The following is a 24,386-nucleotide window of genomic DNA, read 5'->3' as shown; positions in this document are numbered from 1 at the left end:
GTAATTGCCATCAGCTGATACCAGACAGACATTTGTTAATAGATTTTTTTCAAATCTGATGGCAAAAATCTATTTTTTATGTCACAATATGTCTGTTTGACATGTTTTCCAACCATAGCACATATTCTCAGGTGTCACAGTTTAAATAAGATATTTTCTGGATGTTCTGCCATTTTTGAAGCAAGTATATCGCTGTTGTCAGGCCAAAATCTCTTAAGTCACATTTTGGTGAATTTCATATATATATATATATTATTATTATTATTTTTTTTTTTTTTTTAAATATACACGATTGGTCAGTCCACACACATGGGTGTTATTTTTTACACATTATTGACCAATCTAAAGTGTTAAAAATGGCTTGCTCTCTTTCACAATACAATGCCAATGGTTGAACACATTTTGAGGTCTCCTGAAAAGTGACTATTTTGGAGCTATAGGGTTTTGGTCCGATGCCAGCGATATGTTCCTCCATCTATTTAAAATATTCACTACATTCAGTAGCCTGAATTTGTGAGTAGTCTGCGAGTTGCTCAGTCCATCAATATTCCAGTTCATTCCAAGCATTTCGTGGCACTTCTTTCTCAGAAAAACGACACCATTGTCTGTTTAAGGGATCAATAGGGAAGTACTCGCCTATGTGTTCTTGTTGTGCCCTTGACACTTTACATCTTGGGAACATGCTGTTACCTGTTTGGCCCTGGCAAAGGGGCAAACATTTACAATGGAGCCCAGCAATTAAGCTCTACGGCAAGGAAAATGGAGGATGCAGGCAGGGCTATATTATCACAGTGAGAATTTTACTTGTGGCAGAATGTCAGACACATTCCCAGTGGGTTTTTTGGGCTCCAACAGCCAGTGTCACATTTAACATTTTGAGCAGCATTTCAAGATGTCGTTAGGGCTAAGCAGTGAAGGTTTGGGGGACAAAATGAGCACCTCTGTGCTTGTTGCTGACAGATGGAGAGTGGAGCTGTAAATGTGCATGTGGGGAAAAAAAGTATGCATAGCTTTGGGAGAAAAATCGAATCATGCCTCGTTGAACATCATTACCTTTTCCTGGGAGGGCCAAAACAGTGCGTGTGCGACTTTGTCGACCCTCTGCTGTTTTCGAGGCGCAACTGTGTGAGCAGGGGGACCAGGAGGACCAGACGCTTACAACGCAGTCGGCAGGACAAGCCACCTCGCAAGGCGTCTGGGTCGGTGGAGGGTCTTCCGTACAGTAAGTCATGGGCACATCCTCACCTGGGCAAGGGTAACAAGAGAAGATTTAAGACTTGAAGCAAAACCAAATGGCCACCCCATATCTTCTGGAATCATTTTTACAATTAAAAAAATGAAAGAAAATATCATATGGAAATCTCGCTTAAGATCCGATCTGATTAAATAGTCTTTATTCTAATGTAAAGGCTAATGAGTAAGCTGATGTGCTGCAGTGTGTCCTTCCTTTATCTTGCACTAACAGAATATTTATAACTGCTCCCAGTTAACTCTTAGCCATGAAAAACTGTGATTCATTTTCACAATACAGCATTTTTCAAAAAGTAGCCCACAAGAATCTCTTGAGTCGCATCTATTCAAGAGTGAAGTCATCCCGATAACATGAGCCATCACGGGATGTACTTTCACGCGGAGCAGCATCATTATCTTATTTGAGCTCTTCAAAAAAAAAACATCATGGAAAATGTATTTACAATAACAACCCAAGGGCAGATTTGACACCAATTTGTTGTTTTATTTCCTCTCCGGGAGAATATCCTTGGTGCAAGAGACGAACCGTTTCGAGAGCAAATGTGGGTATCACTTCATTACAAAGATATGGAAGACTCCTTTGGGGATTTTGGAAGCCCTTTGTCCATAAAGCGACACTGATCTCACTACAGCCGCTAAAATAGCTGCAGTGTTTACAGTGGAGTCATTAGTCTACTGGAGGCATTGATAAAATCCCACCGGTGACATTGTGGCAATGGCTTATGGCAATTCTATACTGAGCAACAACTTCTGACCAGTTTAGAATTGATTTTTATTATGGCTAGTTTCACAACTAACAAATAAAATGTGTCAGCTCACACAAAACAACGCTGGATCGCTTGAGGCTTATTAGGCATGTAAATATGCAAAATAAATTACACAATCAATTTTTTGTGGAAATGACACGCACACAAAAAAAACATCCAGGAAATATGCCAACATTAACATCTAAAGTCACACATTTGTGTGTGCGTCTGTGAAAGACAGAGACGACATGGGTGGGGGAACTCTGCAAATAGATGGCTGCCCTCGGGTCCTTTTGCAATATTAATACAGGAAATGGTAGTTGTGGCTCTTCTCAGATAATATCGCCGCTACCTGCATACCTATTGAAATGATTTTTGTTCTGCTCGCCCACCAACCGATAAATCTTTTAACTGAGGTAGTTATGGATAATCCTTTCACCTTTGCCTTGAAAGCACATAAACACATCCAATCGTCTCAAATGGCCTTTTAGATAAAGCTATATATAAAAAAAAAAAACCATGGCACTTTAAAATAAACTGTGGTAACTATCAAAAGGGGTCAGAGAGGCTATCAAGAATGACTATTCAAGAATCATTATTTCTTGAGGTGGGCTTTATACTCTTTCTGGCACAGTCTAATGTATGGCCATTTAAGCAAGTTACACAAATGTCCCAGACTAATCCAAAAGAGTTAGCTCAGGGAGATGGTAAAAGCATTCAGTTGGATTGGACTCAGAAGTAACACATTCCTGTCAAAATTGTATAATGTGTTATATAAATCATAATCGCAATACATGTCTTGGACACTAGTCCCAGATAGCAAGTTTCAAACTATGGATTTTTGTTTGATTTTAGGGTTTCCGCTGCATTTGTGATTGTCGATTAAACTTGCACGTCTGAGAGAGTGGAGCTTGATAAAGTAGGTTTAGAGTGCGTCAATTTAAGACTTAAAAGGAATAGCTAAATCAGAGCCACACAATCCGGTTAACCTTGTAAACAAGCACACAATACATACAGTCATGATAAATTCCACTCCATTTTGTGTCAGTACTTGAATTGATGTGTAATCAGTAGTAATTCCTGTCAACAAAGAGACTTTGATAAAGATGTACAGACATTTTACACAGAGGCTGCTGATCACACCGAGGACAACGTGTCGTATGTGGAGTGAATTGAATTGGCAGCCGGCAAGGCCAAGAGAATAGATGAACACAATGTAATTAGGAGCATGTTCGGATTGTATATTGCTAAGATTGAGGCATTCTCCCGTCAAGTATCCTGGAATAACCCTGGAATGACTCTCTTGGCTGAGCCGCAGAATCAATTTGAAGTCTAGGCTCTGATTAGGTGGATGCTTTTGAAATTAACACAATTTAGTCAACAATACGAGTACGGATTTAGATGACAGAATACTGATGACTGAGCAAGTCATCCATACAATTTTGGTTACTGGGAAGTAACAACCAAGCGTTGCAAGTAGCAACCAAAACTGGATTTTGTTTTAAGGCTGATGCCTATCCCGATATTTGGCAGAATACAATTTCAAAAACTGACTAATCAGCAGATTCATAAAAATATACACCAGATATGAATAATAGGCTGATTTTTTGAATGTTGAATGGTAAAATGTCTTTGTCTTGTGTTGTCCACAGAAATGGAAAAACTTTACAAATAACAACAAATCAGAGTTTGACCAGCGTCCCCGAATGGTATGAGCTTGACCTTAGCAGTTTGACTATTAAAAAAAAAAAAAAAAAGAAAAAAAAGTGCTAATATATTCTGCAAGGTTGAAGGGGGGGGCACAAGAGGTTCCCCAAGCGTGAGACTGTTATGGTTCCCTGACTAAGCGGAAGATGGAGGAGCTGGACGAGCACTAGTTGTTGTAATGATGCTGCTGCATAGGACTCCAGGAGGAACCGAAGAGATAATTCAACTTGCAGTCTTGGCCAAAAGCTTTGGGAAGAATTAAAAATATCTTAGGTGAGGAGGTTGAGTCATGCAAGTGCTCTTTTCACATGGAGGTGTCAGCTGAGGTGATTCAGTCAACTAATTAGAATGCCTCAGTGGTCCTTTATCTTGTCTTTCTTCCATTACCACACTGACTTGGCTCTGAGATGGCCCCGACTCTGTGTGGGAACAATTCTTTGCACTTGGAGGGTCTCACAAGTCAATCCAAAGCGCACTGGTGATCAACTTGTCAACATTCTTTCACACGAAATCAAATCTAGCTAATTTCATTCTTTTTCCTCATATCCAACAAGGCGCCTTGCCTGTCAGCCTGTCAGAACTCATTAGACTCTCTAAGTGGGTGATGTAGGACAATTAGTTAGCGGATGGGCAACTAATGAAGTAAAGAACGAAGGGTGGAAGGAATTAAGCATGGAGAGATGGAAGGAAAAGGATGGAGAATTTTCGACCTTTTCATCTTCTCTGTGATTATGGATGCAGTGATGGCCACTTAAATAATGAATGGAATAACATTATACTTTTATTACAATGTTGCACATAATACTACTTGTTGGAACTCTTGTTCAATTGTGTTTTTAGAAATAATTATTCATTTTTAATTGAGCTTATGCATAATGAAAGATATCAAATTTTTGCTACACAGCATACACATCTTTCTTAGTTGTTAGCACGATCAATAACTAATGAAAAATACACGCAAATTAAAAAAAATATATAGATACCTGTACAATAACACTTGGTGCTCATTTGATCATTAATCATGAAGACAACTACTGAGCAGCCCAGCAAAATGTTACCGTGGAGAACAGACATGCAAAACACAATTTGGTAAGTCCGTTTAATCAATGTCACCATTTTATAGCTAAAGAAAGAAATTATACCTTCAGCACTGATACAATTTGCACTTTGGACCACAATTCCAGGACCACAGCTGCTGTTGGTGGGTGTACATTTGCCTTGCGGAACTTGCCACAGGTAGCAGACAGGGTCCTCACAAGGGATAGACTCTATCAGATGAGGGCAGGCATCTAGTGGGCTGCTGGATGCCCACAACACCTCTCTCCTCCTTCGTATGAATCCTGACGGAGAAGACCAAAGGAGAGAAACAACGGAGGTTGTTGTAATACATTATCAAGCATATCCATCCACACATTGGGTATGAACACCGCTTCCCACACTTTTCAGAAACTGTTAATTAGTTCACATTTTCTTGTCTTGGCTCTGCTCTCCTCCTCTGTGGTCTGATGAGACAAAGGGTGAAATCTCTGCTGTTTATCGGACAATGTTTGGAGGAAAGCAGGCCCTGCTCATCACATGCCCAATACCATCTCGAAATGAAAATAATGGTGGTTTCCACATCAAATTATGGGAATATTTTTTTTTTCCTTTTTGCGGGGTGAAATTGACTTGGTCTCAGACTGTGGCAAGGTTCATCTTTAAGCAGAACAACAACCCAGTACAATATATCAAAGGATTGGCTTCAGGACAAGCCTGTGAAGCTTGTGAATAGGTGAGTGGCACAGCAAGAGTCAGGACTTGAATCTGATTGAGAATCTCCAAAGAAATCTGAAAATGCCTATGCACCAATGCTCCCTATCCAACATGATGGAGCTTGAGAGCGTCTGCGAAGAGAAGTGAGTGTAACTGTGCGAAGGTAGGTGTGCCAAGTCATATTCAAAAGGACTTGAGGCTTCAGTGGCTATTATAGAACAAAGGACGTATGGGTGTTCCAACATCCAAAAAGGCATAAGGGTTTTTGCAAATCAACACGCACAGGTCAACGTAGTCTACTATTTTTCTCTTTCTGCTTTGTAAGAAACAAGTAAAAGAACATTCATAGTTAATTTAATGTCCACTGGAAAGTACCGGTAGTAAGGATTAAAAAAAAAGAATAAAAACAAGAATCTCGCCTCTTTCTCCTCATTTCCAAAGTGAGCAGAGAGACAAAGGGCAAGTGAAAGCAGGAATGAGCAAAGTGGCGATGCTTTAGGCAACTGGAAGGTGTCAGTGATTGGGGTCACATTGCGGCATTTGGTAAGAATCACGGTAAAACATGTTGCTGTCTCACTGAGATGTAACGGCCTTTAATAGTTTTAAAATGGGTTTGCTTGTTGAGGAACACTGGCTCTAGATAACTCTCAGGAAAAAAAATGTGGGCACGGCGTACGAACAACTACTGTATTAAACTCAACTTCCGGGGTATAGCGCTACTGAATACTGTATTTCTCAATAAAGTCCCCATTGTGGATGGAAAATAAAAATACATTTTAAATCCCTTTTACAGACATTTTTTTTCTTTTAACTACTTTTACAGTGGATACAAAAAGCATACACATCCCTGTTAAGATTCCAGGTTGTTATGATATAAAAAAAAAAAATCTACCAAGATAAATCATTTAAAAATCTTTTTACAGGTTGCAAAGGTTGTGACGAGGCCATGTCCAGAATCCACTATCCCAACTCATCTCAAATGGTATCAGCACACACCTATCACCATTGAAAGGGCCTCTGTTGTCCCCCAAATAAAGCTGTTCTAGTAGGCTTTTCATGACATTTTTGTTTGCTTTCAAGCATGAACCTGAAGCCTTTTCTGCTAATACAATCTGCTTTTTGGCACTTCTCATGATTCCATCTACCTTGTCTATTCCATTCCATCCACCAAAGCATGATGCTGCCACTATCTTGTTTCACTGTAATCATGATGTTCATTTAGTGAGAAGCAGAGTTTTTTTTTTGCATCAAACACACCTTTTAGAATTATGGACAAAAAGTTCAACCTTGGTTTCTCCGGACCAAAATAAAAACCTCCCTAACACGTGGGAAAATGTGTCACGCTATCAGTTTTTATTAGGAAAAAATAGCTAGTCATCAGTTTCGTGTCATGCTTTTATTATGGTATCCATGCATGAAGGTGTCTCGTCTCCCTTTTGGACTTATGGCAATAAACAGATACGAAACACATAATATAATGCAAAACCATAGTGGGTTAGGTCTTTCGATAGAAATGTGTTAATATGTTCTACAAAGAAGTGTGATAAACATTATGAATCATCCGAAGATTTTTTACAGCGGAATTCATATAGAAAATATCTCCATAATCCAACACTGACAAAAATATTACGGCAACAAGACAAGAAAAACAAAGCTTATTTCAAAAATGAAAACCGTGTTTCTGCCTCAGCTTCACAAGATTTTCTATATGTGGCTAGAAAAGTGAGTGACTTATCAATTAAGACACTACTGTAAGTAATGTCACTGAACCACCTCTATTTTATTGCGCTCAAGAGTGGACACTGAAGAAATCATTTTAAGCAATTTATTACAAATAGAAAACAACATGAGCTTTTTTTTTTTTTTAATCAGCATTGTGAACAAATTTAGTGAATTAATGAGTAATGGACAGCTTTCAACAGAGATTCAACAGCCTGAAAAAGAGTTGATGCACAGGAGTAAATAATAGTGTCGTCAGCATAGAACTGCTAATTTGCATCAGACACAGACCTACGTCACTGAAATAAAAACAGAACCGAATGGCACCCACTTATGGAAAGTAAATTCAGAGAAGATACCATCTAGGACACTGGGACCTATTTCTGAGGTAATTTGAAAACCAGCCAACTGTGTGACACAATCTAATTTTGAAATAATCATGGTCAACAGTGTCAAACGCTTTTGACAAATTAATTAAAAGCGAGGCACAGATTTTTTTTTTTTTTACAATTGCCTCCAATCAATGGCCATAAAGCATCCCTCTGCATTGACTTAACGAGGAATTCAACCCAAACAATTTTTTTCCAAAAATATGTTCTATGCAAGCCCACTAGTTGAAACAAGGCAATATGATTAATATAGAATATGAGTTAAGCAGCGAAATCCACCTGTTTTTAGCCATGTCCGGGGGCGGCCATTTTGTTATTTATGTCGCCTGAAAATGACATCACAACTACCCAGGGCTCAGGTAACGACCAATCACGGCTCTCCTGTTTTTCTTAAGATGAGCTTTGATGTCATTGATGTGTGATGTAATTTTCAGTCAACAGAAGTGACAAAATGGCCGCCCCGACAGATGGCTAAAAACGGGTGGATTTTGTTACTTAACTCATGTTCCACAAACACAATATTAATCAGAATGCTGTGTTTCAACTAGTGGGCCTGCATAGAACTTTCTCTCATATTCTTAAAAAAATATGTTTGTGTTGACTTCCGCTTTAAATGTACTGTTGCAGTGACTCACATACAATGTTATAATAAATGATATACAGCAACTACAAATGTCAATGAGTAACTATCTTTAAATTATAAAGTTTCTAAACTTTGTAATAAAAATACAACAACATTTTGCAGCATTCTTATCAAGCTTCTCCTTCATCTTGTCTTAGCCCCACAGTTCACTCTAAAGCATGAAATTGCCTCTAAGCTAGATTTGTAATTGGAGTCGTTCTCTTTGAAATGAAATAAATACAGACTTTGCTGATTGGACATGACTGAATGGTTTACTCAAAAATAACTAACTTTGATAATTAATTATTGAGGTTTTCCAATTCCTCGATGACAAAGACAAATGCTGGAGATTAAATAATGTAAACTTGGCTCCGGCCACCTCCCTGCGGTATTGCCTCTACACTGGAGCAGCAGCCACATTCATCTTCAGCTATACTCATTTTAACAAAGCCCTGACATTTGGCACAAAGGTCCTACGTTATTTCCTTCCACAGGTGGAACATCTAATCTCCAGGAGGGTCAGAGGCAACACAATACATCCACCAACAATCTACTAATATGACCCACTGGTTCAGGAGGCTGATCTGAGTTGTACTGTCCATGAGGTTGCTTGAAGAGCAGAGACGGTGTGGATCGATTGCGGCAATGCCCGCTGCACTTAGTGCTGCTGAAATGCACACCACCCCAAAAAAAAAAAAAAAAAGGATTTTGGCAAGGGTGTAACGAAGAGATGTTAATAATTGATATGCCTCTTGGCCATGCTGCTTATTTCAGGCAGGTGAGCTACAGCACTATGTGAAGATACAGTGCTCCCGTCAACCCTGTGACCTCAAGTAAAATAATTACAGAAGCTCTATTAAATAAACCCCATAGTTAAATGCATTTACATCACATCACAGTCAAAAGCAGTGAGCGTCGGATAAAGCACGAAAAGCATTTACTGCAGGGTGATGGTGTACTTAAAAAGTATGCAGCTGACACAGCAAAGATATCTTTAGTTCCTTGCTGTATACTGGGATCACTTTGATTTAGGGTTGATGTTAGGTCCACGTAAAAAGAGATTTGCATATGGCAATGCCTGAGTACAAGGCCAATCAAATGCCTTAAGTCATGTCTGGAAAATGATTTCAAACCACTTTCCCGCTTTTTTGTGTCACCCTGTACTTACACAGATTGGTTTGCGCCGTCGTGGGTTTGATCACAGCCAACTTTATTCCTCGTCAATCAAAGTGGATTCTCTCATTCACTCTAAATATGGCGAACTCACATCTCGCACGGAGACATCTCTGCGTGGAAAAGGACGCGATGACCCATACGTGACCGGAGCATTGTCGCTGCGCTTGGCCAGTGTGGCCACAGACAACACAAGCTGGTGCTAACCGCTGGCGACTTCAATATGTCCGTGGACCTCATGTATCGAACCACATCCTGAATACTCGAGGTCCCTTTGCTCTGCTTCTGTTTGCTAGTCTCATGCCCAGTTGTTGGCAACAGAAGGATGGCCTTTTTTTTCTTGAGTCAGCTATTTCCCAGTAGTTTAAGCAAGGCTCATAAAAAAGCCAGAGGTAAACAGGTCAATTAGTTGGTTGTTTTTCCTCAGGTATGATGGTTTATTACTATTTAAATTGGATCTACAAAATGGGACCAAAGAGGGCTATTTTGTCACAGACCGGGACAAGAAGTACTGTTTCTATTTTAATTGCAAACTCCCTCTTTGGTCCCCACCAAGGGTTCAATCAAAAAGGACTACTCCATTCCAAGAACCTCAAGCAAATGCATAGTGGATCCATTTTACAGCAGGGCACACTTCTTTTGATATTGTATTGGTTTCCTTCATATGCTCTGGGTCTACTAAAGCCCGATCACAATGTGTCACTAGAGAAAGATGTGCAAAACAGCAGATGCTGCGTCTTCTACCCCCTTGAAATATATTAATGACACTGTCTGGGAGACGATCTGCCGCGGTCCCACGGAGACCGGCGCGGGCACTGACCCGAACAATCCACACTTCAGTCGGTCCCTGGGGGGCTTTCATGCACATTTACGCACGGCGGCGGTGAGGTCGTGCTGCCCTTTTAGCAGAGCGCCAACGCACCAACAGCGTTGGCACACTAACGCATACATGAGATGTAACTCACACTGAATGCCAAGCTTGTCTGAAGGCTATGACACACCTGTTCACCTGTTCCAAAAGGCAGTGAGACAGCACCATCCTGCTGAAGGCTGCTGCACGCCAGCCAAGTGCACACCCACAGACACACCCACACACACCACACACACACTCAGGAAACATTTGATCTGTCTCTTACAATCTCCTGGGGATGGAGAGTCGAGGCACCGGCACACTCTCCTTCTGGTTTTCATCAGTCATGGCTTGTTCGTGTGTTCTTGTGTGCTTTTTTTTTTTCCATGGCAGACTTCTCGTCGGCCCGTCACTTATAGAGCAGAAATAAATATGATGCAAACGCTTATTATCTCACTTCGTCTCCTAATCCGACCTTCCTATCTACCCTGTTTGCGATCTCCCCGGTGTTCTAGCTGTTGTTTAGACACTGAAAACATAGCACGCCTCTCAAATGAAATCATTTGTATGCGGAGCGGCTCTCAGGTTTGTTTAAATCTTGTTGACTACATTGAAAGTACTCAGCTCAGTTACTGCGAGCAGCTGGTTGTAAATATATAACATGGCAATTTGTCATGAAACTCTGCGGTACAGTAAATTGATTTCTATACCGCGTGTTAATTTACACATCTTGCCCATCTGTACAAATATCGGCATCAATTTCAGCTCATCCGAGCTACTTATTAGATCAGTTCTTTTTTTATCCCTGCTCTCATCTCATCCAACATAGGGTGAGTACAGTTAGCTTGCTAACATGACTTCAACTAACTTGCAAGAAAGTATCACAGGCATCTAAAGAAAAAAACAACAACACATTTTAAATTGTCAAGTCAACATTTGCCTGAAGACAGAAACTAGGACTACAATAATGTAAAATAGATACGAGTTTAAACACAAATGTAGTTATATTGTAAAACTAATTCTCCAACAAACATTGGGCCATTTAAAGAACACAACCGTCCCATTCATGACAAACAGTGGAAGCAATATAAAAATGAATTGCAATTAAAATTAATACATTATTAATATTAATAATGGTTCGACTCCAGTCCTTGGCAGTAATATATTATACATATTACTCTTTACCCGATATCAAATCTACATACAAAAATCAAACCTTTTTTTATACTGAAGCAAGGACAAAATAACACATAACATCATGTCATAAATTGGATCTTTGCACGACTATGATTCCAGGAGAGCCGAGTTGAACACATTCACTAAACGCCCTTCTTATTTGAGGGGAATAGATTTACAAAGGAAGGAAATGAAGGAAGGAAAGCCAATGGTCAAAGACACAAAGAAACAAACAAATCCCTTCCATCATCTCATTTGTTTCTCTGATGTTTGCACAGCACGTATAATTGTCAAAGATTTATCAGCGCTTGCGTTTTTTAAAATTCGTTTATACATATTTTACACTAATACATGTTGTCCAACCATTTTCTAATTCAATACCTTTCTTTCCCTGTGGATCTTTGCAGCTATCATGTACGCAGGCGCCCCAGGGCGACCAGTGGGAGAGCAGGCAGCGGTGCTGGCAGGGCATGGAGCAGTTCTTGACGGCCAAGGGAGCTTCTTGACCCCCGCACAGTCTGGCAGTCACCGGTCTGGACACTGCGCAAACACAAGAGACGCATCCGGTTTAAGCAAAGCTCGGGCACACACAGGAAGCAGCGGAGGCCGCTATTTGTTTTATCATGCCACTTGCGAGGATATACAGTGCTGTAGACTTATTTTTGCCGAAGCGTGCCTGGAAAAGGATTAAAACAGAATGATTGTGATTTTGTTTTACTTGCGAGTAGCTGCCAGTTTATGAGAAAAAGTTGTTTAGCTACAAGTGTGGTAACATCTGTTATTATTACAAGCTGTCTGTCTGTCTCCAAGGAGACTGACTGGTTTTCATCAATCTTGGGGAAGGCTTTAACATCGGTACGTAGGAAAAAAAACAGATTAAAATTCAGAGTATCCCAGCAGTTTTTCAAGTGAGGATTTTATTACCTCAGTTGGTGTGCATTCTCACACCTCTTTACGTCTTCTTGTATTACATATTACATATCACTGTTGGGCAGAAACCTCCTATGTCCAAATTTGGTCAGTTTTATATTTGTTCACAAATTGATGCTATTGATAAGTCCCCACTTGCATCTGTTATTTGTTTTAAATTATTGACCAATATGCTGTTTTCACGTTTCATGAAATGATGATGCTTTTCCACCCGATGCCGGCGTTATAAATCTATGGTCATCGACCGACTTTTGACTCAATGTCATTACCCTCAACACATCTCCAGTCAACCTTAAATAGAAGATTACTTGGCTGAAATGCATCTTCTGGATGTTTTACTTGTAAATCCAGATGACTTAACCAATATTTTGATGTAGCCGATGTAGAAAAAATAAATAAACAAAAATATTTCAAATTATCAGAAGTACGAAACTTCAATGGAAGCTTATTAAGACCTACTGGTTATTAGCATAGTATCGTGTAGCGCTTCAAATGTGCATTTTTCAAAGAGCAAATGTAAACTTGCATGTAAACCTGAGTCAGGTAACCATTCAAATGTAGATTGCCAGTAATGGCGAGACGTGATGGGACTGTTTCAGCACAAATTAATGCTTGTGTTATCTCTACACTGAAGACAATAATAAAACATCGGTTGTAGAGTATAGAGAATTCTCTACAACAAAGTGACAGCATTTTCTCCTTTCCCACAATACAGACGTTTTTATTTAATCTAATATTCTAGTTTGATGCACTTCCACACATCAGTGAATATCACATTTCCATTTAAATGAGAGCCCAAAGAGAGATTCAGCAAATGTACTTCCTGCATAATGTCTTCTTGCCCTGAGTCATTTTACATGGTGTTTGATCTTCTGCGTAGAAATAACATGCATGCTTAAACACATGGATAAAGTGCATATTACACATTTATCGGCTTTGTTCCCTAAACTGCGGGTGACAATTACAGGGCTGTAGACATCCAACAGCAGCAAATTGTTTTCTGAGTAAGTCGCGCAAGAGAAGCGCTCCGCGTTGAAGGCAGAAGCCACATCGGTTTACATCACCTGAAGCTGTGCCAGGGTTGTAAACACATCTTACGTATTGATCTTTGTGCCACACCGCAGACCACAGAGTGCTTCATTGATATACTACACAGTGGAAAAAAAACCCCCAAAAAAACCTCCAAGCACTTCGGTTATGATATGGAACGAGGCGGATAGAATGCATCTTTATTTTCCAATTGGACATGTTTACTTGCCATCAATCGAGCGGCAGCTGCAGGACAAGTTTCTCAAATTCAAAATAATCCAAATGTATCAGAGAATAAATAGAACCCAAGAAATACAGTGGAACCTCAAAGGTCAAACACGATCCGTTTTGGAATTATAGGGGACCCGCTCGTATTTCAAATACATTTTTAATACAAGTTAAATAATATGAATATGTTAAAATACTTTTCGTTGCCCTCCTAAACTTTATTGATGAGCGATAGTCCTATTGCATATCATGCATATATATTATTAAACATTTACTGTAAAATAAAGAGAGAATGAATGTAGTGTAAAGCATCAAACCATAAAACACGTGAGAACACATAGAACGGTGTCTTATTATTTTTGCTTGTATCTCAAAAGACTCATATCTCAAATCATCTTTTGGTCAGTTCCTGCTCCCACAAAAACATACAGTACAGAAAAGCCCCCTTTGTCGCTGTTTTTCTGATTTTTTTTTTGTACAGTTCACAACTTTATGTTCTGCCTCCCGTTTATGTTGGATGTAATTCCATTGTCAACCACTTGATGATGGCACACTGTTTAGTTTAACAGTGTGTAATTGAAAGAAGAAAGGAAAAAGGAAGTACTTGCTTTTTGCTGAAGATTATTGCACGTCACATACTCTTCAATCCTGCTTTTTACACCAACAGAAAGCAATAGGATCATATATATTGTATATTAAGTGATTTTCAGTTAAAGTTCGTAGTTAGGAAAAAAAAAAAAAAAACAGGATATGTTTACAGTAAAACACATGGAGGGATTACTGTTACACTGTTTGTACAATATTTTCGAGTGATGAAATACAGGTAAGTCTGATAGCCGAGGGGAAGAAGTTATTAATGTAGCGGGATGTTGTGTTCCCAATGGACCGGAGCTTCCTGCCTGAGGGCAGAGTGTTGAAACAACTGTGTCCAGGGTGACTAGGGACAGCTTTAATCCGACCTGCAAGCCCACAGGTCCTGGAGACGTAAAGGTTCTGAGCGGATGGGAGCTTACATCCAATAACTTTCTCAGAAGCTTTTCAGTCTGGCACCGGCGTACCACGCGGTGATGGACGAGGTGATGATGGACTCAATGGCCGTGTAGCACTGCACCAACATCTTTGTTGGCAGTTTTACTTTGTTCAGATGCAGCAGGAAGAATGTCCTCTGCTGCGATCTGACGGCCGGCTCCCGCTTGTCTAAAGTCTCAATCTAAAGTGTTGAAAATGGCTCGATCTCTGACAATATAATGATAATGGCTCAACAAACATGCCGTTTTCTTTTTTTTCGTGAAAAGTGATGGTTTTGGAGATGTAATGAAACGCCAGCTATATGATCTTGAGGTCTGAGGCAGCCCACTCTTCTTCTTCTGACTTTTACTGATTCAGCGCAGTATAACATAAAGCTTTTAAAGGCAGTGGCATGATCGTCTAATAGCATCGTGATTATTTGGTGTGAAATGACTACAGGGCTCTTTTGACATGAACATGTTTTCAACCTAAATAATGCGTCCCCTGGTTAGCGCAGATTTGTTTGCCAGCATGAATATGTCAAGCTGTTTAATGGGACAAATGTTTTAGGGTTCTGTTCTTTGTTGAGCTATACACACAAATGTTTCCACTTTCCCTTCGAATGTGCATCATCACACCTTTGCTTGTGTGAATAATTGTTTCAGTGTCTTGCTAAATTGTTTTCTGAGTTTTATAGTCTCGCTGGACCACTAGCGCGGCCTCAGATGTTTTATTCTCCTCACAAACATGCTCCCTGAAGACTGCTGTTTTTACAACAGCTTATCCAGTGAGGACGGAGTGACACTTTAAACTGCTGTGGTAGCAACATTTGTACAAGATTTGTCAGGCTTTCTTCATCCCCTACACGAACAACTGACACGATGTTACCATAAAACACTTAAAAATTGATGACAACTACTTAGTGTTGTGGTTTAAATGCTTACAGTGTCAGCTCCGTGCGTTCACTCTATGACATAAACAATATGAACATTTCACCACCATTTATCTATTTTCACACCACACAGGGGTGGGCTGTCTCTCAGTGCGGATTAAAAAAACTGCTTCGCATTGAGTAAGTAGCTCCCAAGAGAGACTACTGTAGTTGAAGATAAGCTTTGATATACTTTGAACATGCTTAAGCTTCACCATCACTACTTGCTCTTTATTCTTCATGGCTGCACGGCCACGATGTCTTTGTACGTCTCAAAGCAAAGCTCAGCTGTGATGACGGTGGTTTTGTCTTACCCTCCTTCCTGTGATGTGGAGTTGAGTCATCAGGAACTTGAACGCAGTAGGTCTTTCTCGTCTGCACCCCCCCTCCACAGAGACTACTGATGTTGGCCAGACGCCGGTCCAGCTTGCTCAGTAAAGGCGAAACCAAGCATTCGCCCCAGTTAGTGGTCCTCCACGTATACCTGAAAGGGACCAAAATGTGTTAACATAGCCTAGAGTGTATCCGACCAACCTATTAATGCTAGTGATGTTCGATAGGACAGATTTTGCTTTCCAATCTGATACTGAGTCCAGTTCAAGATGGTATTGGCGACCTACTGCAATACCGATATTTTTGGTGCACACCTGCTGTACATATAGAGTCAATGCAATCTGGGTCGCGTTTCCGTCTCTCGTCAGCAAAACCGCCATCCATCAATGATGGACTGCGTGGTCTGTTCGGACTTCACCAGGTTAAGTGATGATTACACAGACGGACGGAAATCCACTTCAGTCTGTGCTTAGTCCATTGCTTAGTCCATCTTTTTTTTTTTTTTTTAAGTTTCCCGTCTATCGTCTAATGTAGGAAAAAGGGGCATCCGTTAGTGACGGACCGGTCCATCAGTCAGACGGAATGCCCAACTCTGCAAATTTCATAGCTGTACTCATCAATTTGAACACATTCAACAGCAACAGTGCTTAGTTGAAAAACTCAACGCTCCACATTTTCGCCCTCTTTACCTGGAGAGTGCCAGGGACATCTGACACTGTGCTCTCCTCTTCTGTCCGCTTCATCATAAACGCCTCGTATTGTGAGCTGTGGTTTAACCTGAGGTGTTTCACAGGATTACACTAGTTGTTTTGCCGCACCTACTGTACACAAACGGCGTCTTGGCTGTTGGTGCAGCTGAAAAACAGTATCTCCACAAATGACTCCATTTACACTCTGCAATTTCTTTACGTCTAAGACTGACTCCCCTGAGTATCATGGCTAACGCTTTATACTCTTACCCAGGTTGAAGAAAAAGTAGTTCCCACCATCCCCATATGATTTTGACAAGCTCTTAATCATTTACTTTATTTCCTCTGTGTTTCTGTCGATGAAATACATGACCTCAAATGGCTGAAATATCTAAAGTAGCGATATTTTGATTTGAGATTGATTTCAGAACATAAAGATCAGGGGAATCGATATTTCAGGATCAATCAGCCCATCGCTAGTTACTGTCACCCGGGGGCAAAACACTGCCAGCCATTTCAACAGCCTAATAATGGGCATGACTTTCTTATGCCAATGTTTTGGTTGATCCCAATTAAAGCAACAATGTGTCATTTGTCAGTTTTTGTTGATTATGGGGGAGCCATGTGGACAAAAACGGTAGTGTTTTGACAAAAGTCAACCACATTTCCGTTGAGTGCCAGCGCGTAGTGTCATGAAATCCTGAGCTCACGCTGGCCTGCAAGTTGGACTGAATTACATTTCTATTTCCAGTGGCTATGTGAAAGATGACTAGTGATGAGGTAATGAATCTAATTTTGTTTAAACAATCCTTTTTTGGGGGGGGGGGGGGGGGACTTCTGCCATGACACCAGTAATAGCGTGTAGATGTTCGAATCGACTTCCATCCTTATTGCGAAAGGAGGAAGTGACATATGCCGTAAAGCAATTCAGGACATTTGTATTTTTTTTGTGTGCCTGGGTTACTCCCTCCATTCTCAAAGTTGCTTAGTCCAGTAAAAACGATACAGACACCCTCAGGGCATGACAAAAGTCCCAATCACCTAGTTGTAAGTCAATGTTTCATTAAAAGTTGTGATTTTTTTTTTTTTTATTAATTTCGAATACTTGCCCAGTGTTGCTTTAAGTCTTAATAAAAAGAGGCTGCTAAAATATGTGATGTGACCAAAAGTGTAGAATTCAAGCAATTATTGTATGTTGATAACACTGTGACCAAGATTTCTACATCTAATTCAATTTCTACTTCTCCTATGAAGTTGTAACATGAATTATAAAGGACTTGTGTTGTCCGTGCCGTTTTTCACAGTGCCTTTGGAAGAGACATTTTAATCAGATAATAAGAAAATACTGCCTTAACCTAATTAAATGTTTGGTGCCTTATGAATGTCTATTTGTATAAAAATAACATTTTTTGTAACAGAAAAAAAAAACAGTTGAATAAGAAAAAAATGCAAATCAATGGAGGAAATTTGCAGAACCTCTAAACAAATGATCAGTCTTTGTCATAAAAAGTGCACTGGAGCAAAAAGCAATAATATTTGAGGAGTTTTCCAGAACAAAGGCCCTAAGTAATCTATCAGTTGCTTATTTTCTGTAATGAGTTTTCGCCTAATCATGTGAATCCTCCACTCTGCAAATAAAATAAGATATTCCGACAGGAAAACAAAGCTTACTATATTATTTTCTGAATGTAATTACCTATCGTCTCACTTTAGCATACAACCCGAGAAACAACGGCAGGCCCTCTGGACCAAAGACCCTAAAACTGCTGCAGGAGTTTATATTAGATTAAATTCAACTCAATACTTAAGGTAGAGTGACAAATTAAATGAACAGCAACATCATGAATATCTGTTGCCTTTGGGTATACTCCCCTAATCATTCGAGTTAGAAAGCTTTGGAAATTTGAATGAATTTTGAATGAGCTTGAAATAGTATTGCATGGAAGATTAAATATGAACCGAGCATTTTGTTGTGAGGATAGTGAGCAGCAAGTAATGATCAGAAACACGTTTACAAAAGAATACCTCGGACAGTTGGGAAGCAAATCCCCGATAATGTTGCAAGCTTCTTTTTCCTCAAGGACAGGACATTGTTTCCCCCCGCTCTGTGGGATCTGTGTCACGACTCGTGACCGCAGACGGTAACCAGGGGACAGGTCGGTGGACCGGCATGTCTTCGAGCAGGGACTCCATGATAACCAATCAGAAGTGTGACACTCTTTCGGCATCACGCATGCCTGGTAGGTCACGGGGTGGTTGTACTTGGAACAGAGGCTGCAGGTTGAGAAGATAAACACGATATAGTGGGAAGGAGAAAGGGGATGCAAAAAATAAAGATAAAAAATGGTGACATCATGAAAACTACACATCAGGATAATAATCCTAATAATCATTCATTTTAAGATATCCTTATACAGTTTGTAGTTTTTGGAACTGAAATACAGAGGCTGACAAGAAATTAAATTTTGCACAATTGCTGACACGATCAATATGAAACAAGCAGATTAATCATGTAATTACCGCTTTTATTGTTCATTTTAGACTAAATTATGTTGGTTATTCAGATGGGGCTGAAATCCTGTTTTCATTTGTTAATTAGGCTGTAATTGGAAAAACAGAATGAAACTGAGCTCATTTGGGAAATATCAATTTCTTTCCAGTTTAACCAGTCTCAGACATTAACTCATCAAAAAAGGAAACATTTAGTGGCAAATAATAAGACTGATCAAGTCCGCAAAAAAATTGTTCTGTCAAGACAATTCTGATGGATATGAAAAACATTTGAAAGAAATGCTGTGTGTGTCTTCTGTTTTTATCAAAACGCCAAATACCAAAGTCAGGGACAGGAAAGGAGCAGTGCTTGACATTTAGCACAATAGCGCTTCGCTGCAATATTGATGTGGTCAAACACCATCTAAAACAGGACATTTTAACTGAAAAAGACCAGCCAATAACAGAATCACTAAGCTCAAGCATGCACATTACGGTACCGGGATGAGGGGTCGCCACTGATTGAGTACCCTTTGCACAATGACAGAGCGGTTACAATAAACTCCATAAAAATTAATGTAGTTCATAGACGCCTACATTATACCTTGTGTTTAACAGAAAAAAGAATTGAGTATCAAACAAACCACTTATCTATACCAACAAATCAAGTTTTCAGCCTTTCAGTGAAACACTACATTTCCAATACAGTGGCGCCTTGAGATACAAGTGACCGGACTTATGAGTTTTTCAAGATATCAGCCATCATTCAATTGATTTTTGTGCAATGACTTGCCAGCAAAAATGTTCGATACGAGCACTGTATGGGCAAAGTGAACCGAATTCAACTAAGAAGCAGTTTGGCAGCTAGAAAACAATTCATCAAAAAAGAGGCTTTAAGCTGTTTATTGCCACTCCCAGGTTCATTTTATGGTCAAACATAAAACAAAGAGAATTCAACGTGGCCTTTTTAAATCAAACACGTTGGCTCAGTTGCAGCTAACGAGACAGATACCGGTAATATAGCAATACACCCAAAATCCGAAAATGGAAATGAATAATAGAGCAGCTTCCTGAGGGTCATGGGAACCGAGCACCTCCATGTGTGTCCTTATATCTGTCTTATACTGCCCCCAAGTGGCCAAGGTGGGCAGACCAGAAGGAGCAGCACAATAACCATAGAATTGAAGCGAAAAGTACGGCAAAAGTGGTTTCATTCTTTGCATTCTATTTTAATTATGTCATTACTGTATGTTTTTTGCACGATATAATCAAGTGCGACTTTGAAAGACCTTTTTTAAGAAACTGAAACAGATGAATAGTTTTTCCATTCATTTCAATGGGGAAAATGATTTGAAATGAGTTTTGTGAGTAACAAGCATGTGTGATATTGTATCTCAAGGCACCACTGCATATTTTCTTATGATTGTACTGTTTTTTTCCTCAACAAGCATTGTTTGACATTTACTATAAGCCGTTTCCCCATACCGATATTACAGGCACGTATTCCTATTTTCTTAGCTTACCTCAGCATTGTGTTTTTCCCATCACTGCGCGTGCAGCGGACTTGCCGTGTCTGGTATCCCACTTCCAGCTCCCATGACATTGGGTGCTTGCGATGGTGACGATGGTCACGATTGTGTTGACGGTAATGGGAGGCATGTCTGTGTAACGTGACTGTATTGTTCTCCTTGTTACTGCTGAAATCCACGGTGGTCCGGCCGTTTAATAAGGTGTCTTTATGATGGGGGAGCCTACACTCGCTCCAGGCTCCTACTTTAAGGCTATACTGGTACTCGTCCTCCCCAGCAGGGCAGACAACAGAGCCAGAACAAGTCCTGGTTTCGGTCAGGTTGGGGCAGCTTGCGCCACCGTACATCGGCGTGGTCAGAACATGTCGAGTTCGATGCTGCAGGCCGGTGCCGCAAGTCCTGCTGCAAGCCGACCATGAGGTGAAGTCTGAAACGACACAGTCCTGCGGGCAGGGGATAAGACACGCCTGCTCCACTGGTGGTCTCTGAGAAAAGAAGTCACATATCCTTGAGGTGACTGTGGTGCGGTTAGAAGAGCGCACGCACTGCACCTTGCGTCTCTGGATTCCATGCTGTGCCGTAATGCACTCCGCGGTCCGCAGCTTGAGCTCATTGGAAAATAAAGGGAGAAGAACACAGCTCTCCCAGGCAGACAGCTCCCACTCAAAGAGGTCCTGGTGCCAGTCGCACACCTTAAAGCAATGCCGCCGACTCTCGGGTTTGTCCATGTGGTTGCAGTGAGAGTGGTGGGTGGTCCAGCCCTCCGCGTGGACACACCATACTGTCCTGCTCTGAACTCCACCGGAACCACAGTCTTCACCCACGCAATGACCCCACTGGCCTGGAGAAGAGCAGACACCAAACGAGGACATTATTTAAAAAAAAGAAACTCTAAACGGGGTGATTTAAATTGCCGTTATCTGCCAGTTTGCAATCGAATACAATTCTAGGCCAATCTCTTAACCTCCATGATTGCTTTATTCATGAACAGAGGAAGAATGGAACCAAAAGCAATCAAGCCAGTGGCGAATCAATGTATAGAAATAAAGTGCAAGGTTGGTATCACAAAGGATGAATTCACTTAGTTGCTCAATTCCAAACTGGTCATTTATCTGAGGCCATGTGAGTCATGCCAAGAAAGTCTTGTCGCCAAGTGACCTGGCATGTGTGCTAAACTATGTAGCGTTGACAGCACAGTAGTGTACATGATATCCATCCATCCATTTTCTGGTTCCTCATTTTCTTCACGAGGGACACGGGGTGAGCCGGAGTCTATCCCAGCTCAATCTGGGTGAAAGGTGCAGCACACCCTGGACTTAGTTGCCAGCCAATCACAGACCTTGTACAGCCAAATATGGTCCATTTCATATTATTTCACAAATCAATACTATTGGTCTATTCCCACATCATCTGTTATTTGTATGCATTACTAACGGATTTAAAGTGTTGAAAAACTCTATCTTGAGAACAAATCAATCAACTCTCTGGTGAACGCTCAACTGTCTGTTGAAGAAGTGTTGTAAAACTCTGCCTCATCCCTCACTCTGGGGAAGCCGGGTGACATTATGTCGCCTTGAAAGTCTGTTTTTGAGACAATAACGAGTGGAAATAATTAGGTTAAATACATCTGAGTAAGACTGTTTATTAAGTGTTTATTTAATCGATCGCTGTAATGCTTTGTTGCAGAAGGAACTGGTCAGCCACAAAGGTAAGTGCGTGCAGATTAATATCCACCTCTTAAACAATTTATTGCATCACTCTTGAGAAAGAGTTTGGGAAGATTATTTAATCACAGCGATTTGCTCTAGTCAAGTATTAAAGGCTATTTATCCGGTCGGATGTTCGGCAAAAGCGCTGACGATGAGGACGGCAGGTGCTGGCGATATGTCTTACCATTTTAATCAATGATAGTGTAATAATTTTGTGATTTTTTTTTGGGTGGTGGTGTGTATAAATATCACAATTGAACATCATTTTGGAGTGGTGTTTTATTGACGTCGAAGCGCAACGGTATACGACAGCAATAGAATAGAAATCTTTGAAAACAACCAGATCCAGTTGCGATCAATTTTGACAATCAAGCATTCACACCTGTGGATAATTTACAGTCTTCAATTAATCTAAGAAAGATGTATTTTAAGTGAAAAAAGAACAGGCAAGAATGGGTAGCAAACGATGGCCGGAGCCCGGATTCAAACCCCAAACCTCAGAACTGCTTTGCTAACCACGCGGCCACCGTGTCACTACACAGTATATATGCAGTGTGTTTCTAGTAGGCAAGCAGCTCTAAGGTAATACTGTAAATGACGGCTGGACTGATGAATGAAGATTTAAAAAAAAAAAAAAAAAAAAAAGGATAAAACTAAATATTAATCAGAGTGATAAAAATTTGGATGGGTAAATGGAGTCACAACAGTAAGTATGTCATAATTAAACTAAGAACAGTTGGATTGATGAATGTGAATTCTCTGTTCAGATTATTTTTGTAAACTGATTAATTTGGATTTTCAGTCAATGGCAGTAATGATGAGATTCTCGTGTCATCTAGATGGGTTTTTTGAATGAAGGCTTTATTTCTGGTCCAATCACCAACAAGAAAACACTGCTTTGAAACTGTTGATTTATGCTTTAGGGGGCAACATTTCAAATTACCGAATTATTTCATAGTTCATTGGAGCATTTGATTGAGTTTGTTTGTCTTGACTTTGCAATGTTAAATTGAAGCTCTGTTTATGGGATCTTTTCAATTTACACCCTCTTTTTTTTTTTTTTTTTTTAGAAACATGTTAAACAAAATGCAGAATGTTGCACTTCTAATAAAGAATGCATTTTTGATTGTTAAATGTATGACTCATTCATCCAGTGGAGAGGCAATAATTTTCTGGAAAATGAATTAGTTATATAAGACAAAAAAAAGTCAAAGTCATGCAAGTCAAAAGCCAATTAAAGTTGGGCAAATAAATAAAGCATAGAACATTGTGAGCTTGTGTAAACCAAGGTTATTGAAGTTTACAAAAACAAAAACAAAAACTAAAATTGGTAAAACGTTTTTAGTGTGCTTTATAAAAAAAAAAAAAAACATAACGGAAACTACACTTTACGTTTATGAAACTAAATATAATTATAGCAAAAATGTAGTAAAAAACTAACAAACCCACTCCAAAAATTAATGAAAAGTAACTGAATTCAAAACAAAATGAAAACTAAATATAAAGAAATATCCCAAACTAATTATAATCCTGGTGTAAACATGTCATTTTGCTTCCTACAAAGTTTAAAAAAAAATAGAACATGCAGTTCATAATTTAATATTATCCTTAAACCGAAATGATTTCAAATCTCCCATAGAGTTTTCATAAAAAATGTATGAAAAAAAGGCGTTAAACAGGAAGCCTGATTGTACATGTTCCATTGGTCACTGATGGCGTTCCACACTTTTACCGCCATCATTCTGAAACGCTGCCGGGATGAGTACGCATGATTTATGGAAGTGTGATTAGGAGTGATTCCGCTGCCAGGAGAACCAGTGAACACAAGCATTAGCTCGCTCTAAGCTCTGAATAATCTCTCACTCGATCTGTCAGCAACAGCGCGCATCCGCCTCTCAGGAATGAAGAAGTCGGCCTCAGTTCCTTCGTTCTTATTGCGCTGAGGCGCCTTGTTTCCACGTTTCGTCTTTGTAGTTTAGATCTGCGGGCTCTCTGCGGTCCCCTCTACTGTATATGTTAATTCCTGGAATAAGATTCCAGTAAGAGGCCAATTACACCACAAAACCGGAAAAGACAGAAATTTAAAAAGCCATGTAGCTTGAGTGAGCCACTACTTTTTTTTTTT

At 40.0% G+C, this 24,386-nt stretch overlaps 1 protein-coding gene across 1 annotated transcript in view; it reads right to left on the bottom strand.

The window, feature by feature from the left end:
• thsd7ba (thrombospondin, type I, domain containing 7Ba) overlaps positions 1-24,386 on the bottom strand; it is a 153,869-nt gene that overhangs the window by 62,056 nt on the left and 67,427 nt on the right. Inside the window, exons 7-12 of the mRNA XM_086052299.1 lie at positions 20,547-21,393; positions 18,559-18,807; positions 15,826-15,995; positions 11,767-11,925; positions 4,847-5,044; positions 1,054-1,245 (exon numbers count right to left, since the gene is read on the bottom strand). Of these exons, the coding sequence (XP_085908425.1) occupies positions 1,054-1,245; positions 4,847-5,044; positions 11,767-11,925; positions 15,826-15,995; positions 18,559-18,807; positions 20,547-21,393 (1,815 nt within the window). The remainder of the gene's footprint in view (positions 1-1,053; positions 1,246-4,846; positions 5,045-11,766; positions 11,926-15,825; positions 15,996-18,558; positions 18,808-20,546; positions 21,394-24,386) is intronic.

Source organism: Filicampus tigris, chromosome 14, assembly GCF_054856515.1.
Source record: "Filicampus tigris isolate MCC_2025a chromosome 14, RoL_Ftig_1.0, whole genome shotgun sequence".
In the NCBI taxonomy this organism is placed as follows: domain Eukaryota; kingdom Metazoa; phylum Chordata; class Actinopteri; order Syngnathiformes; family Syngnathidae; genus Filicampus; species Filicampus tigris.
This window is presented reverse-complemented; position numbering and strand designations above follow the sequence as displayed.